The 19,036-nt window shown below is 38.6% G+C and overlaps 1 protein-coding gene across 1 annotated transcript; it reads left to right on the top strand.

Moving 5' to 3' along the window:
- Nucleotides 1–10,286: 10,286 nt before the first annotated feature.
- On the top strand, nt 10,287–17,685 carry LOC101169416 (cytochrome P450 2J6). Its single transcript, XM_004085472.4, has 11 exons — nt 10,287–10,588; nt 11,647–11,809; nt 13,851–14,003; nt 14,102–14,262; nt 14,563–14,631; nt 14,712–14,816; nt 14,940–15,069; nt 16,505–16,590; nt 16,683–16,784; nt 16,860–17,001; nt 17,103–17,685. Exons 1-11 carry the CDS (start codon nt 10,427–10,429, stop codon nt 17,297–17,299), a joined length of 1,470 nt encoding a protein of 489 aa, XP_004085520.1. The 5' UTR covers nt 10,287–10,426; the 3' UTR covers nt 17,300–17,685.
- Nucleotides 17,686–19,036: the final 1,351 nt, after the last annotated feature.

The raw sequence follows: 19,036 nt of genomic DNA, 5'->3' as shown, positions 1-19,036 counted from the left end.
CATTTGGACATGGTGATTATTTACGGTGTTTCCTGAAAGAATTTGGCAAATGGCACGTTGTGAAAACTATTGGAATAACATGTAGAACATAAAATGGCAGACAGTAGGGTGTTAAATACCTTTTTTGGCCATGTGATGGCCAATACCCAAGTGGAATTTCCCCTTGATAATGCAGTAATGTGCACTTTAAACTTTATGACCATATAGGTTGTTTTATTTTTATTTTTAGAAAAGGGCACATCTTGCAGTGTTTCCACAAATCAGATAGAAAGCATATGGCAATAAGCACAATGTTACAAATGTTCACAAGTTTTCCCATCTTATGTCTTCTTCAAATTTTTCATATTTAACATTTATATTTAATTTTACATTAGTTTCCTCATAATTTATGTATTCCTTCTGATTTTGCTGAAAGCAAAGAGAGCAAAATGATGGCTCTACATGTGAAGAAATGGAAGAAAAAAAACCTTTCACACTACTAAAGATCTGATCAGTTTGGTGCAAGACAAAAATTTACCAGGCTTGGTAGATGGAGAACCGTTTATAATATACAAATAGCCTCAGAAGTCATTCTTCTTCAAAATACACCATTTAACCCTTGTGCTATCTTAGATGACCTCACCCTTACTTTGACGTGTTCTCCCTACCATGACAAAGGTGGAAAGATTTCATGTAATCCATGGACACCAGTGAAGATCACAAATAATTGAAGAAAAAAGGTTCAGCACACTGTCTACTGGGTCTAGATGACCCAACTCCCAATGTCAAAGTACCTAGGATAGCACAAGGGTTACAAGAAATCAATAAAAGCTTAAAAAAAATCATCCACTGGAAAAAAACAAATTCTCCTCCCTATGGGCTCATAAATCTAAGTTTTAAAACTCTCCTTGCAGTCGCTTTAGTTATTTAGTTAGTTAGTTTATTTGTTAGAGAATAAAGGGGCAAGAGAGGGTGTTTGGTACAGAGAAGATTGCATCCTGACCACACCCCTCTGCTGATCCATCCTGCTTTTCTTTTCTTCCTGACTAAGCATCCTGTGGCATGATTCTGTTCTCTGAGCACCAGTTTGAGCATTGTTTGGGCACTAGAACCATTTCTACTAAAATCCAAACTGCACCCATCCCTAATAAAGGGTGGGGAAGATTTAGGCAGGGTAACACTGAGGTAAATGAAGTTGTGAACCTATAAGTACAGTGACGGAGATGCTGCAGAGGTACAGTTGCAGGCAGGGGGTCTAAGGGCCAACTTAGCATCCCTGTTAACACAAGCAGAATGAGGAACAACACAATGATTGCACCAGAAATGCCAGAAAAGGTAGAAAAAGATGTTCTCTCAGCTGAATCCTTGTTGATCTTTCCATCATGCATGGAGATGTTGGGGGACCCAACAGACAGGTGAAACTGTTAAAAAGAGGTTGGTGATTTTGATTTTAAAAAGAAAAGCGAAGCCGACTTAAAACCTAAGAACTAAACCAGGGCTGCTCATTCCTGGTTCTCGAGATCTGCCGCCCTGCCTTTTTTTCCTGCTCTCCCACCATTGCTTGCTTTTGATTACCTGAACCAGGTGTGTTCATTCAATCACAATGTGGAGACATCTGATTGACCTCATCAGCAGCCTTGCAGAGCTTGGAGATCTGGAAAACAGTCAGGCTGGTAGATCTTGAGGACCAGGATTGAGCAGCCCTGAGCTAATTTAATGCATGAAAACCTTTATGTGAAAACCTATATGAAGAAAGAAAATCTAAAACTGAGACTAAAAAGTACTGGAACCAAACGGTGAACATTTAAATAGATTTTAAATTGGGTAAAGACTGGCACGGACTAACCATGAGTCACCATGGACTATGTAAGAGTTAATGGCCGACGAAGTGTGCATTATCAGAAATGAACGCACGCCGTGGAAGACTGAAACTATGAGGTTCCGTTAGTGCCAAAAATATGTTTTTGTGTCCACTGTCTATGTCTACTGCAGTTGAAAAGTTTTTCAACCTTTTTTGAGCCACGGCACACTTTAACCTTGACAAAAATCCCGCGGCACACCAGCATCCAAAAAAAAAAAAAGCAGAAATTCATGGTCTGTATTGATCGACAGCCACCCCCCCACCCCCCGCAATCTCACGTGGATTTTTGTGATAATTATGTTAAATTAGAAAAATTTAGAAACTGTTTGTTTGTTGTGGTTTCAAGACGTTTCACAAGGACGACTCATTGTGCGCTGTTTCTTTAAGCCAATGCATCATGGGAGATGTAGTGTGAAAACTGCTGAAAAAGGGCAGAAAGACTCGCGTCTCTGAGCTTCATTGTGTTGTTCACTTGTTCAACGGTCTGACACCGGACTCTGTGGAAAGCTACACCGCTAAAGACGAGCTTTAGCTGGTATTTATGTTAGAACTCAGCGACTTTATCAGCAGAATTAAGAACAAGGAAGTGAAGACTTTAAGCACTTCTGATTGGTCAGACTGATGACATGTGATTAAGCCTTCAACAATGATTGGCGGAGACAGTTAAAGGGGCGGGACTTTTCTTTACACAGTTATAGCTGCAGCTAAATCGCGGTACCGTCATTCTTATCAAAATGTCTTTAATAGAATCAAATAAACACAAAGAAAAAGTAATTTTAAGATCTTTTATATTCCTAACTACTCAGTGTTTTATCAGGGCCTGTTTGGATGAACAAAAAGCTGATTTCCTGGAGATGGAAAAAATTTTTAGATCAGTGAATGAGGGCAATTTCCCACGGCGCACTTGACCATCTCCCACGGCACACTAGTTGAAAAACACTGGTCTACTGAACGAGTTCATTGAACATTGGCTCATGCGTTATGTTTAAAACTTTGCATTTGTCTTTGTTATTGTCGTTACCCCCTGTCGTTTTACTCTATCGTCAGGAAAGTCCTTAGCAACCGTTGCTAGTGTCGTTAGCTGCGACATTTCCCCATGTCGTGTCGTTATATCTTGTCGTTTTTTTTAATTTTGCCAAAGTCGTCAGACAAATCCTTTGTACGGCCAGTAAATTGTTTCCTGTACTACCGCGGAACGAAAAAAAAACGTTTATTAAAGCCGGGGCTAGCGTTAACCACGACAAACACTTTTTTAAAATAAGCTTTATTGATATTCCTGCAAACGCGCATTGCCAGAAAGAGGGGGGGGCGCATGCGTACGACGCTTTCACGTTCCCGAAGCGACTCTTGCCAATTGTTTTAAGTTATTTAGAGAATGGCTTCAATTAAATCTGGAGATGAAACTATTATTTAAGTCTTTTAAAAAATAACTGATCTTTATCAAAAACGTTGTCACAAATCGGGTGGATAAACGAGGAGCAGACTGGGCCAAAAATTTGACTGGATTTTGATATTTTCTTTTCCCTCTGTAATGTATTTATTTGACTATGAGGTGGTGCTCTCGGGACCAGTATAATGCTCTTTTGGGCGCCTCTGCTCCTCGTTTATCCATCAGATTTGTTTGGTAAAGATACTTAGGATTTTCCTGACGACATGGGGAAACGACGTAGCAAACGACACTGGCAACGGTTGCTAAGGACTTTTCTGACGCCGTAGTGAGACGATATGGGGAAACGACAATAATAAAGACAAATGCAAAGTTTTAAGCATAAAGCCTACCAATGTTTAATGAACTTGTTTAATAGATAAATCCAGTCGCTATGTTCATTGATAAGCTTTTGAATGAGTGTGATGTATTATGTTTGCAAGAAACTTGGCTTGCCAAACAGGACTTGGACAATCTAAACTCATTACATGTGGATTTTCATGGTGCTGGTGAATCCACCACTGATCTGAGCACCAGAATCGTTCGAGGTAGAATTCCTGGGGGCGTGGCTATCCTCTGGAATGTTAAGTATGATGCTGCTGTTAATGTTGTGAGACTTAATGTTGACTGGGCTGTTGGCTTGGAAATCGACATTGATGAAAAGAAATTTACAATTCTAAATGTTTACATGCCCTATGAGTCTAATCTATTGGAGGACGAATTCTTGCACAAATTAGCATTCATAAAAGCATATATTGAGGATAGCAGCTCCACTTGTGTGTTTGTTATGGGAGATTTTAATGCTGATCTCTCAGATGACTCATCAATATTTGGTAATCATTTAACTTCTTACTGTGAAGAAAATAATCTCACCTTATCAAGTAAAATACTTCTCCCAGATACAAGCTTTACTTATATCAGTGATGCCTGGCATTCCACCTCATGGCTGGACCACTGTATCTGTACTGCGGATGCTCATGCTTCTCTGAGTAACATAGAAATACTGTATAACTTGGCTACCTCTGATCACATACCAATAATCTTCTCCTTAAATGTGGCAAATGTACCATCTCTTGTGGCGAAAGATAATAACGATCTTACAGATAAACTTGATTGGTCCAAAGTTACAAATGAGGACATCAATAAATACACAGCAACCACCGATGCTCAGCTGCAGGCTGTAAAATTGCCCAGGGATGCGCTGGCATGCTGTGATCCAAACTGCAAAAATACTACTCATTGCAATGAATTGTGTAAACTCTATGAAAATATAGTAAAAGCTGTAAAAGATAGTAGTCTTTGCCTACGAAGCAGGAGTCTTAAAAGCTGGACTGTCAAGCCAGGCTGGAATGACTTTGTAGCTGAACATCATGCTGCAGCCAGGGACGCTTTCAGACTCTGGCATGAAGCTGGGAAGCCTCGTCAAGGTGCCTTGTTTGAGAGCAAGAAAATGACTACTGCTAGATTCAAATATTCACTTCGCATTATCAAAAGGCAAGAAAACATGATGAGAGCAGACTCTCTGGCCAGAGGTCTACAAAATAATGATTACCATAAATTTTGGAAGGAGGTTAATGCTATGAATAATCGTAAAACTTCATTGCCATCCAACATTGAAGGTGTATGTGGTGCTGATAACATTGCTGATTTATGGCGTAAGCATTATTCTGACCTGCTTAATTCGGTAAAAAGTCATGCAGTTTCTATTGACAATGTGGATTTTACAGACACAATGGTTATTCGTGCAAGTGAGATTCAAGATGCAATTTCAAAGATAAAAGAAGGCAAAGCATGTGGTCTTGATGACATCACAGTCGAGCATCTAAAATATTCAAGTTTTAAATTACTGCCCCTGCTGGCCATGTGTTTCACTGGCTTTTTAACCCATGGAGTCCTGCCTGATTCAGTTCTCTCAGTTGTATTAATTCCCGTCATCAAAGACAAGACCGCCAGTTTAAATAGTCTGTCGAACTACAGACTGATTGCCCTTTCCAGCAACATTTCAAAAATTTTAGAATATGTTTTATTGACTAGACTCGAAGTATGGAATTACAAATCTGCCAATAAGTGAAAGGGCGTAAAGACAACTAAGCAGGCGTATTTAGGAACTGAGTGAGTGAACCTTAAAACCGCGCAGGCGCAATTCTAACTGAGAAGTGATCTTGCGCGGTCAGTTCCTTTTTGCGCGCTCATGTGGATTTACGCTCAGTGTTAAGGGGGCGTTTTTGTCACTTTTGGGGCAGGAACCTTTCTGGTTGATCTGATTGGCTGAAATTTGCATGGCCTATCGGCGAGACAGAGGGGCGGGACCTTCATTTTTCAGTGCGGGGGGGGGGTTAACAGGCGGCTCTTGAGCTGCATGTGGCTCTCTGCCTTTTATCATATTTTCTATATTCAGTACTTTCACAACCATAAGGTGAAAGTCTTCCATTTTCTCCAAAATGTACAGAGCGGCCCTAATGTGTTGTTGTGTGAGCTTCAGTAAAGAGGATCTAGGAGAGAACAGCATGAGAACGGTACGGAGAGAGGAGAGGACGTGATAGAAGACACCCCCCAATAGTACAAAGGAGCAGATATGTGAATAATGCAGAACAACTTCACTTTGGAAACCCTGGAAATGCAAAGAGACACGACTAGGAGGCACAGTTTAAACTGCAAGCTATCAGCTACGCGGAAGAACACAGGAATAGAGCAGCTGCAGTTCGGTTAAATTAGATCTTCACAGATTCGGACTTCCTGCTTCAATAACTCCTCTGATAAACTTTCAAATGTGTCAGCAAGTATCTCAATCATTTTGTATTAACACAGAGTGAACCGCAAATGCATTTCTGAAGAAAAAAGATCGTTTTTTTTCCCCTTTTAATCAGAATTGTTCGTCTCAAGGTGTAAATGCACACATGCAGCGAGCCGGCTGCCAAGGGACCGTCAACAAAGTGCCACCTCTGTGAAACACCATTCTGTAAAAATCAGTGAACTTTCAAAAAGCGAATAAATGTCTATATTTATATGAACTGGTAATGAAGACTCGTCAGCATAGTCATGCTACATTATTATTTATTATACTAAATTTTGTTAGAAAGTCAACCTCCATTTTATTGCTTATAGTTTTAAAAATGTAATAGAGACATGAATCATAAAATAAATGCTCAATAGCTCTGAAGATACTAAAGCTTCTGTCACCAAACCTCCTGTACTGACTAATCATGACCTTATTGTCCTACTGCAATAAATATTATGTCATAATTCACGTTGTTTATTGTTAGGAATTTTTCATATTTAAATATTGATCAGATTTGGTCAAAAATGCTCAATAGCTTTGAAGATGCTGTAGTTACTGACACAAAACTTCCTGTACTGACTAATCATGACCTTATTTTCCTACTAAAATAAAGATTATGCAAAAGAAAATTCTGGCACCTTCAGAGCTATTCAGGATTTATGACCAAATCTGATCCATTTGTAAATATGAGAAATTCCTATAAATAAACATAGTGAACTATTGACATTCTTTATTTTAGTATGACAATAAGGTCATGTCAAGTTACTGATAACTTTAGTCATGATTCATATCTATTACAATTTGTAAAAGTATATGCAACAAGATAAAATCAAGATGGAATTTCCTACAAAATATGTATTGTAACAAGAATATGCTTTATAATAATTTTATGTTTTTTTTTTTGTAAGATTATTGATTTTTACACAGTGGTGTTTCACAGTTCACAGAGGTCGCACTTTGTTGACGGTCCCTTGACAGCCGGCTGCTGCACGTCTGCATTCACAGCTTAAAGCGAACAATTCTGATTAAAAGGCAAAAAAACGATTTTTTTTTCTTCAGAAATGCATTTGTGGTTCACTCTCTGTGTTAATACGAAAGGATTTAGATACTTGCTGACATATTTGAACGTTGATCAGAAGAGTTATTGAAGCAGGAAGTACTCTGAATATGTGAAGAGCTTTCTAACTTATCGAACCTCAGCTGCCAGAGAATTTAAAATAATGAATCCATGGTTCGGAAGAGAGGACGCTGGAAAACCAACTCGGACAAGAAGACGCAGCAGCTGCTGTGTTTCCGCGGTAAAGGAAAGGCCTGTGTTGGAAGATCGACTCGAGGCTCAGCGCTGCTACTTCCAGCAGATGACAATGAAACGCTGTCCATCCTCCCCCCCCCCCCTTATCGGGACGCAGCGCCGGCGAGTTACGCCACACTTTGGGACTGCAGGACTTAAACTTGGCCTGAGGTGTCTGCTTTCACTGTTCTTTGGAGCCGCATAGCACAGAGACGGACTCTGATGATGAGGAAAGGGAAGCCGGCGTGTCTGATAGAGATGTAGCCCAGCTGTTCCAGATGCAGAAGATGAAGACTTTGATGGATTTTAAATGCTGATTGATGACTGAAAAAATAAATCACAACCAACTCATTTTGCGCTCGCTGCCTTTTTTAAACACACACCAGCGTGCACGTTTCACCGATATGTGTGTTTACGTTAAACACAGAAAAAACACTAAACTGAAACGGCGCCGTTTAATCCAGTGCTGTTGTAAGGAGAGGAGAGGAGGGGGTTATGAGAAATAACATGGCTTTAATTGTGTGTTTGTCTGGCAGGTCAGTGTGTGGTGTGGTTGACTATCACAGTTAGAAATGTCGGCTCTTTGTATCAAACTTGCCCCCCCCCCCCCCCCCCCCCCCTGTTGGAGGCAATCATAGAAAAAAAAAACGCGGATGTAACGCGGATTAAAACATTAACCAACGACCCATAACTAAGGTAAAAAAGTGCAGCGGGTTTTTTGTGCTGTAAGTTTTCTCATGTGAAATTAACTGCATTTTTTAACCATTTTAATGCTTTTAATCCACGTTACAGCCGCCGTTCCTTTTCTATTAAAGCCCCAAAATTAAAGTCCCGCCCCGCTGCTTGGCATGCAAATTTCAGCCAATCAGATCAACCAGAAAGGTTCCTGCCCCTAAGTGACAAACACACCCCTGAATACCGCCCCCAAGTGACAAAAACGCCCCCTTAACACTGAGCGTAAATCCAGGTGAGGGCGCAAAGGAGAATTGACCGAGCAGGATCACTGTTCAGTTAGGATTTCAGCCGTTCAGTTGTAAAATACGGGGTCGCTTGGTTAGAATTGCGCCATCACAGTTTTAGGGTTCACTCACGCAGTTTCTAAATACGCCCGCTTAGTTGTCTTTACGCCCTTTCAATTTTTGGCATTTATGTAATTCGATACGAAGTGCATCTTTTAACAAGTGAGAACCAATTTGGTTTTAAAAAAAGCCTCGGCACTGATATGTGTATCTACGCGTTACAGGAAATAGTTGGGAAATACCTGCATCTGAATACATCTGTATTTCTGTGTTTTATTGATGCCACTAAGGCCTTTGACAGGGTCAACCACCTCAAGCTTTTTCAGAAGCTAATTAATCGAGGAGTGCCCAAATATCTTGTACGACTCCTGGCTTTCTGGTATGCTAATCAAACAATGGTAGTCAAATGGGGCAATGTCTTATCAGAGCCTTTTTATGTAAGCAATGGAGTTCAACAGGGGGGGATCCTCTCTCCATTTCTATTCAATGTGTATATTTATGACCTATCCACTAATCTGAATCTGTGCAAAACTGGATGTGTTGTTGGATGTCAAACCTTTAATCATCTTATGTATGCTGATGACCTTGTCATTTTTAGCCCCTACAGTGCTGGGTTACAAACACTTTTAAAAGTTTGTTCTGACTATGGCAGAGACTTTGACATAAAATACAATCCCTCCAAAAGCAAAGTAATGATCGTAAGGACCAAAGACGACAGAAATGTAAACTTTCCTGTTTTTAAGCTTTGTGGAACGACTCTGGAACAAACATCATCTATCAAATATATTGGACATTTCATTACTGACGATTGGAGGGATGATAGAGACATTCAGAGACAGTACTGTAAACTCTATGCTCAGGCAAATATGCTGATGAGAAAATTCAGTGCATGTTCTCTTCAAGTGAAGTGTTCGCTGTTCAGAGCTTACTGCACTCCTCTGTATACGGCCCCTCTTTGGTGGAACTATGGACGTGGGACATTCCACAAATTCTTAGTGGCCTATAATGATGCTTTTAGGCTTCTGCTACAGGTGCCCATGTGGTACAGAGCCAGTCAGCTGTTTGTGGACGCTCACATCCCCACCTGTGAAGCTCTACTGCGTAAGCTAACGTACAGCCTCATGGAACGCCTGGACAAATCTAAGAACTCAATTATCATGTCTCTGACTGATCCCAAAAGAAGCTCATGCCGCTACACTTCTGCCCTAAGGAAACACTGGATACAGCGATTATACTCTTTTTAAGTTATATCTTTTTACTTTTTATTATAAATACTGTATTTGTATCTTATGTTTTATTTTATTCTCTTTTCTTCCTATGGACCACCTGAGTCTGAAATAAAAAAGTTTGAATAGACATAGACAATGGACCAAAGACATAGACAGTGGATGCAAAAACACATTCAGCAGACATAGACAGTGGACGCAAAAACATATTTTCATATTTTTGGCACAAATGGAATCTCATATGAAACGTCCAAACGCGAAGTGCGTTAATTCTGATTTTGCACACTTTGAAGGCCATTAACCCGCTTATAGTATGGTCACTTAGAAAAGAAATAAATATTCAACCAGTTTTTAGTACTTTATTTTCCCTGATTGCTTGAAATGGTTTATTTCAAGCAATCAGGGAACAATGCACAAAACAACACAATAAGCATTCATACATTCATTCAAAGACGTATCAAACTTTGAAAAGAGAAAGTTCACCCCTTACCGCTTGTTTTTGTCCAATGATTAAGCAAAGGTTTGTTTTAAAGAAGCCAGCGCAGTGATACAAAACCTTTAAGCTATGTGGCCAAATCTTTTCTTTTTAGGTGTGCATTTTCACTGTGGATTATCACTTTTTTATACACACTCAACAGCCAATCAGAATCGAGTATTCACCCAGACCGTGGTATAAGTTTAACACAATCTTTTCCTTTTTAAAGGCAGAGTTTTCTTATCTGTACTTGGTGATGTTAAATACGTTCTCCCTTCCTCTCCCCTGATATATAAAAAGAACAAAGTACAGTTGGGTAATAGAAGCTGAGCCCCACTTCAGGTCAACCAAGGCAGGTTTTTGGATCATCATGTTTGTTTCAATCTTTTTGCTGTGGCTGTGCTTTTTCTTTATCCTCTTTCAATTTAAATTATGGAGGCCCAAGAACTTCCCACCGGGACCCCTCAGTCTGCCTGTACTGGGAAACCTCTTGCACCTGAACCTGAAAAACCCCCTGGTGGACTTTGAAAAGGTAAAGCATAAACTGCACTAGATAGTGTTCTAATTAGCTAAATTGTGCAGTTGTTAATTTAATTTAACAACTTTAATAAGACTTGTGCTTTTATGATTGCTTCATATCGCAGTTAACTTTCACTAACTTGGATGTGATCCAACTGGGGCTGATAGTCAGAAAACCTTCTGTTCTGGTTAAACAAATAACTTCTATAAATATTTTTTTTACTTTAAAAGCTGGAAACATTTTTTTCATGAATTTCTGCATAGAGGATTGTTGCTGACCAAATTATTACTTTCCACCATAATTTATAAATACATTCTTTAAAAATCAAACAATGTGATTTTCTGGATTTTCTTTTCTCATTTTCTCTCACATAGGTATACCTATGAAAATTACAGACAACGTTGGTGGCTGACAACATACTTTTTTGCCCTCCTGTGTGTGTGTATCTCCTGTAATACATTATATACACATATGTGTATACATATATATGTATTCAACTTTGCATTACTTTACATACATACATTTAACATCAAATTAGTTTTGAATGGTCTTCATTTAAACATTTACATTTGTAAAGTTTAGTCTTCTATTCAAGGCCATGAATCTGAGGAAATGTTCCAAGGACCAGTGTCAAAACATTGACTCTTAATACTTACAAGTTTTTAAAACGTATTCGTTTGCAGTATTTTTCTCTTGTACACTCTTAAACTTTGACCTTTACCATACCATTCTAAATGAACCCTGCATATGACTTTCAATTAAAAGGCAGAATCCTACAATAATTCTTTGGCATGTCTAAATGTAGAATAACGTATTTACAACCATTTGATGAAATGCAGCAACAGTTGTTCTTGGAACATTGAAATGCACTTAAGGTACAAATGTTGATTTAGCTGCACTCATAAAATTTGAGTATTTTTTTTTGGTGTGTTGTGGAACTGTTTGTAATTTTCAAATGTGATTCTTTTTTTCTGTTAAATTTGTTCTAGTGACGGGACAAACAGATAGATCTCATGAGCTTAATCCCTTTAAACCACTGTCCAGTTAAACAACACGTTTCTCTTGTCTAGATGAAGGAGTCTTATGGAAACGTCTACAGTTTTTTCATCGGTTCAAGACCAGCTGTTGTTGTAAATGGCCTACAAGCCATGAAGGAGGCAATCATGATCAAAGCCACTGATTTTTCTGGACGACCTCAAGACATGTTTGTCAGTGACCTTACCCAGAGAAAAGGTAGAGTTATTTTGGTCTAAGGAGAGATAAAGAAAAATAAATAACATTTCAGAAACAAGTCAAAAGTCTCTCCATCCAAAGTGAACACTTTTTTGCATGCCATTTTTCTATTGAATTCTGTCATTGTTGTGTGTGACACGTAAAATACAATGACTCCGGTGAAGGGCAGTCATAGCAGGCCTACTGGCAGCCCAATGACACTAGGGGTGCACTGTAAGCAGTCTTATCATCCTACAAATTTTTACTACTAATCTGTTAGAACATACACCGCCTGTATGATAGAAACCATTTTATATCACACAGCCCATTTTACAGTTGGGAAATGATACTAAAGCTCACTTAAAAAAGCTGCATTTCTTTTTGTAGAACTTATTAGTCTCCTGCAACAGACTGGCAACCTGTCCAGGGCGTCCCCCTGACTTTGTCTACAGGTGGCCGGGATAGGCTCCGGAAGCCCCCTGACCCCGAAAGGGAATTAACGGATTAGGAGATGAATGAATGAATGAACTATCTAACTAGCGTGTCTATTCTTGGAAGCAGATAATTATTGACCACTGTTCCAGGGCCCATGGATACACACAGGTGCATACAGTTATTGGTACTTCTGGGTACAGATACAATTTTACAAGCTATCACAAACCGGACGAAAGAATTTGGCAATTAATTCTCCAGTAAATTTTTTATTTACTTTGATTTATCCCACAATGGGGAAATTTTTCTATGCACAGACTATCGGGGGCTAGTCTGGGGAGGCTGAGGGGAGCAGGGATCGATCCGCCAATCCTTCAGCTGTTAGACGACCCGCTCTACCGCCTGAGCTAAACGGCCTCCCAAATACTCCCTATAATCAACTCTGCTGCTCCTCACTTGTCTATAGGTTTTTATAAAAATGCAAATTCAAATAATAAAGTACGAATTAGTTTTAGGGCCAGTTTACAAATTTTTTTTTTTCTAATTACGACTTTTAAGTCGTAAACTTACGAGAAAAAAAAGTCATAACTGTTAAATTAGGCTCCGATAAACAGAAAACTTTGGGGATTTTTCCTCGTTAATCTATGACTTTTTTCTTGAATATGGAGCTCAGAGACACGTTTGGGTGTTAAGGACCTGTATTCTCCTTTTCATTCACTCACCCTGAAGTTCATTTGTCATCGTACGTCATGAACCTGTCATCCGAACACCAATGCGGAAGTAAACGGTGTTACAAACGCCCCCTCCTCCAGATGAAACGTCCCGTTTGAACATGAAAAAATAAAGATTAATAAAAATAGTCTGTTGTCTAGTATAAGAATTATGAAAATTCCAAAAGTGCTCCTCCTCAGACGAAAGCATCACACAGACGTAGAGATCTTGTCTTTGGTGGAGGAAGAAAGGATTCAAGTGGACAGCTGCAGGGTTACGCGGAACTTCATCAACGGCTGCAGTGATCCTGCAAGCCACACATCAATAAATAAAACCTTAATAAATCGTCAATCAAACAATTCCAAACATTTGGAACGTCATCAATAAACATTCAGTTTACCTGTTCAATTTAATTTAGTCTGTCTGCTCTGCTGCGTGCTGCACGGCGTTCACTTGCTGTTGCACTGAATGCTAACTTCCACTTTAATCTTGTAAAATTACGAGTTTTTTTCACGTAAATTTACGAGATTTTTTCTTGTAGATTTACAACTATAAATCTCGTAATTTTACTTTTTTTTATGGTGGCCCTAAACTCAGTCGTAATAAAACCTTGCAATAGTAAAAAAAAAATATATAAGAAAAATTGCCATGGCTCATTTTTATTTTAAAGAAATTATACAACCAAAAAGAAAAATTCTGTTACTTTTATGCATATCCTTTTACGGACCACTTCACCTCTAAATTCCAGATACATAGGTTAAATAAGTTTTAATTGACCAACATTAAAGTTAATTATATTACAATTGTCAGAAAGTAATTTGTCATCCTGAGTGTTAACATATCAAAGCCTGAGTTTTAAATATCTGTTCCACATTTAGTGGACATTGTAGATTACTGAATAATTCTAATTTTGTTTTAGGAGTAATTCTTGTAGATTATGGGTCTGTTTGGAGGGACCACCGCCGCTTCGCTTTGATGACTTTAAGAAACTTTGGTCTGGGAAAGATATCAATGGAGGAGAGAATTCATGAGGAAATTCAATTTACCATTTCAAAACTGGAGGAGAACATAGGTACGTCATTTATGGATCACCAAAATAAACAGTTGTGTTCAGTCACTACTTGAGCTGTTCCTGTCTGATCTATCAGAGGGTATTTTTGTCTTTCACAGGTAAAACCCTGAGTCCAAAATTTATGTTTCATAATGCAGCTTCCAACATCATCTGCAAGGTTCTATTCAACACACGCTACGACTACGAAGATGGGAAGATCTCAGAGATCGTCCAGGGCTTCGTTGAAATGCTTCAAATAGCTAACGGACCCTGGGCAATGGTGAGCCATAGTTAGTCGATGCTTCAAGAGGGACACATGCAGATGTACTTTGTTGTGTAAAAAGCAACAAAACAACCACAATGCAATTTAAATTTAGGTGGTACAAGTCTCGTAGGCTTGACATTTAAAAATTATAGACACATCTGAACCTGAAAATCTGTTAAAACTGTGTTCAAAGAATGCACTGCCAGATTATTCTAAAGAGATTGATCTCTTAAAGGGGATTTTTGACAGTCAAAATCAAAACATGTTGCAGTCCAGACAAAGAAAATGCGTATTTTTGTATTTCTTTGTCACCAGATGTATGACGCTTTTCCCTGGATTCGGAGCTTTCCACTTCCCTTTAACAAGGCGTTTAGGAATATGGAGGTAATCATACAAAAATATTCTAACACATTTCGAGACAGCTTGGAGAATTTATGAATGTTCAATCCTTTCCTCGATTAAAGAATTTCCTGAATCTTGCAAAACGTTTGGTGAACGAACACAAAATGAGCAGAGTTGCTGGAGAGCCTCGAGACTTTGTTGACAGTTACCTGGATGAACTTGAAAAGGTGTGTAAACACATTCAGTCCCAAATGTCACTGATAATCTGCACATACGTGTCAAATTACCTTTGAAAATAGGTCATTTTGGGTTTGTCTTTGTTTTTTATGACATGTCTGCTCTATTTACAGAATAAGAAGGATTTCTCAGAACAACAACTCCTCAGAATGACTTTCGATCTTTACATAGCTGGGACTGACACTACGTCTAACACCATGCTTGCTGGTTTCCTGTATCTCATGGTCTACCCACACATACAAGGTATACCCTTTGCATGAATGAAGTAGTAAAGAGAAATATTTGCAATTTTTTTTTTGTATTAAATTTGGTATCTATTTTTACAACAAAGTTTTTGTTCAATAAAAGGGTTCCTATTTAAAAAAATAAAACATGATGGAGATTTAGTAATTCTGTTTTTAGCTGGGAGTCTGTTTTCCCTAACTAGTGATTAAAAAAAAGTTATATGAAGTTATTTCACTTATATTAATAAAATACTTAAAAATGCTTATTAAGGTTTAGTGTAACTTCCTCTGTTAAAAAGATTAATTAAAAATGTAAAATTTTACATTTTGTAAAGTGATCAAATCTTTAGGGAAGTTGACACCTGTAGCCCAAAACACCACTATTAGGAAAAACAGACTCACAGCTAAACTCTTTATTATGTGCAGACTCAGGTTGATGATTAACTCAACTTAATAACATAGGAATTTTACATTATGATTGATAATTACAAAGAAATCTTTTCGAATTGATAATTGTATTTATTTTTACAAAGTGTGCAGTCAAACTTTATAAGCAAAAATAACATATGATAGCTTGGGACTGTGAGGGGCTGGAAGCTAGCGGGACACAGCATAAACAAAACACTGATGGGATATCAGTGGTTACTTCTGCACCAACAGTCCCGCCCACAACTCAGAGACGAATTTCTGTTGAACTCCTGATGCTCTGAAGAAACGACACGGGCTTTTTGATTTTGGCTAAAACTGCATAGTTATAATTAAAAGACCACTGGGAAAGATTTTACAATAGATCGAAATATAACTGGAGTTGGTCTTTGAGTGGCATCATAATAATGTCACTGGTGCGGCAAGAGAGAAAAAGAATTTAAACAAGAGCAAGGTTTCAGAGGCATCAGAAGCAAAGTAATGATACAACACAAAGGTGAAAAAATTAGAATTTCTAAATTATTAGTGGTGTATAAGAACAATAACCTCGCCGTTTAAAATGATCCCAAAAAAAAAAAGAATAAAACTACAGAGTGTGTATTGGGCTTTAGATCAAACAAAGCTGTCGCTGGCAACACCGCAACACATCCTCTTTAAATTTCCGTCACGGTTTGCCCATTAAATCAATATAGTTACAAAAGACTTTGACGCTGTGTTAAGACGCTTTTCTCCCCGTCGGAACCAGCTGGTTTACGTTAATTGCATAAACACTACTGTAACGTGCTGCATATCAGCCCAAAGCTACTTTCCTAAGCTTCTGAATCCATTGAAATTCTGTTAATTGGTAAAGATAGAAGAATGTCAACACTAGAGCTCAAGGTCCGGTGTTAGAGGGTTAATAACCCTTGCACAGTATACTGTTTTTTTTAGTAGCTATCAATAGTATTCCACTAAAACAGTTCCATCTCCTTTTTTTAGTTGTGTAGTAATTATCATCTCTGATAACTGCTGTTGTTTCCCCCCCTCAGAAAAATGTCAGCGTGAAATAGATCAGATGTTGGAGAGGAAAGATCGAGTGTCTTTTGAGGACAGACACAAAATGCCCTACATGCAGGTGCTTTGCAACACCAAGAAATAAAGGGATATTTAGTACCTTCTACCTTAGTTTTACTTTTGAGCTCACAATTACTGACTGTTTTCATCCAGGCTGTGATCCATGAAGTGCAGAGGTTTGCCAACATCGTTCCTCTCAGTGTCTTCCACTGCACAACTAAGGACTCAGAACTTAGTGGTTATACTATTCCAAAGGTGAGAAGCAGCTCATAAAATGTGGAAACAGTCAAAATGAAGATAACTGTTAAAAGGCTTTGTTTAATTTTGTAGGGAACACTCATCATCCAGAACATGGTGTCTGTGCTGAGAGAGGAGGGACAGTGGAAGTTTCCTCATGAGTTTAACCCGGAAAACTTTCTCAATGACCAAGGAGAGTTCATCAAACCAGAGGCTTTCATGCCGTTCTCTGCAGGTACAGATGCAAAAAAAAAACAAAAAAACAACTCCACCAAATAAACAGACCCGGACTTTGTAAACCTAAAGATAATCTTATCGTCTTAATCTCCTCCTCAGGTCCTCGGATGTGTCTCGGAGAAGGTCTGGCTCGTATGGAGCTCTTCATCATAATGGTGACCCTGCTGAGGAAGTTTAAGTTCACCTGGCCTGAAGATGCAGGACAGCCAGACTTGTCTCCAGTCTTTGGGGCCACTTTAACCCCCAAACCTTATTGCATGAAGGTCCAGCTGAGGTCAGAACAGCAAAGCTGCTGATTTATAGGTGGAATTAGCAAGGAACATATTCTTATATTCAACTGTTAGACCTGGTAGCAGCAGCTGCACCGTGCTGGTTTGTTTATGTATCAGTAATTGGTTTTCCTAATTTCACTTCTCCTTTTTCTTTTCTAATTTGACACATTTTTTCTCGCTTTATGAACAGTAGTATTTAAACTTTGAGAGACAACTGGCATTTGTCTTTTTGGCGTCTAATTGTTTCACTTTCCGGCCTATGGAGGTTTGAAGTAAAGCAAGAGGTAAAAATATTGATTGTATCCCATTTCTGTTTTATTCTTCTGTAGGTGTGAACTGATTTTCTTGTGTCAAGGTCTTTAAAAATGATGTACAAAGGGATTCAAGTCTAAAATTAACATTTTCACAAAGCAAAACATTTTTCAAGATTTCTTTCCACTGTTTTTGAAATAGGGGTCATTAGGGGTCATAGGGGAAATAGGGGTTCAAACAGTTACACACCTGTGTTCAACGAATACAGCTCCTGTTGCATTGTTGTAACAATAAAATATGTGCTGAACCAAAAGCTCTCAGCTGTTATCTGTTTGCTTATACTGGACAAAACAAGTAAAATTAGAAAATGACATTTTTTCACCATCTGGCGGTCATAGGTCTATAAAATGTATTATACCATGGTCCGGTTGAATACTCGATTCTGATTGGCTGCTGGGTATGCGTTAAAACCTGATAACCGCACGGTGAAAAAAGAAGTTCCGGTCGGCTAGCTTAAATGATTTGTATCACTGCGCCGGCTTCTGTAAAACAACCTTTTGCTTCATCATCGGGGCAAAAACAAGCGGTAAGCCATTAACTTTCCCTCTGAATTGATGCTTTATTCAACCCATCGGGACGATCAGCATATATATATCGCCGAATCTTAACTGCAGCGGTGGTGCTGCGCGACGCGGACTATATGTTACGTGATGCGGCGCGATGCGCCGCATCACGTAACATATAGTACGCTGTTTATGAGAAAAGTGATACAAATCGAAAAAAAAAACAAGAATTAAGGACTAAAACCTGGTTAATATGTATTGCTTTTGTAAGTGACCATGGTATAAGCGGGTTAATGGCCTTCGAAGTGTGCGGTTACTACTTTTTAACGCACGCCGTGGAAGCCTGAACGTTTAGGCTTCCACGGCGTGCGTTAAAAAGTAGTAACCGCACACTTCGTCGGCCATTAACCCTTACTTAATTGCTTAATTTCTACTTTTATTTCTAATTACATCAATATTTATTGAAGCCAGTGTTTAAAAAATGTTAGATCGCGTGTAAAAGTTTTGAGAATTTTTTTTTAGTAATTAGAAATAGTTAAGGTTCTCCCACCTTAACTATTTCTTCTATTTCTTAATTCCTGAAAAATAATTCTCAAAACTTTAATGTATAAATATCTACAGATTTAATATACTGATGCACTGTAACAGAAATTCTAAAAACTACTTTTTTCTTATATAAATGTAGATGGCACTGACCAGGAAGTAACAAGGGGCAATGCCTAAGACCAGGTGTGCTCATTACGTCCATTGCAATCGAAGGATGTGACGGTAGATTGCCATCAAAGATTAATAAACAAAAAAAATTACAATATAGTTTTTAAAAATCATCAACATCACCATGTAATACATCTGTGATTGACATGCAGAACGGTCAATCGAACATCCTCTATTCGTCACTGCGCTCTGGAGCTTCTGCTGATTCTGCTACGCGCCGGGTCCCAGGCGC

Source organism: Oryzias latipes, chromosome 6 (assembly GCF_002234675.1).
Source record: "Oryzias latipes chromosome 6, ASM223467v1".
Classification (NCBI taxonomy): domain Eukaryota; kingdom Metazoa; phylum Chordata; class Actinopteri; order Beloniformes; family Adrianichthyidae; genus Oryzias; species Oryzias latipes.
The sequence above is the reverse complement of the archived record's forward strand: the minus strand, read 5'-3'. Positions and strand labels throughout refer to the sequence as shown.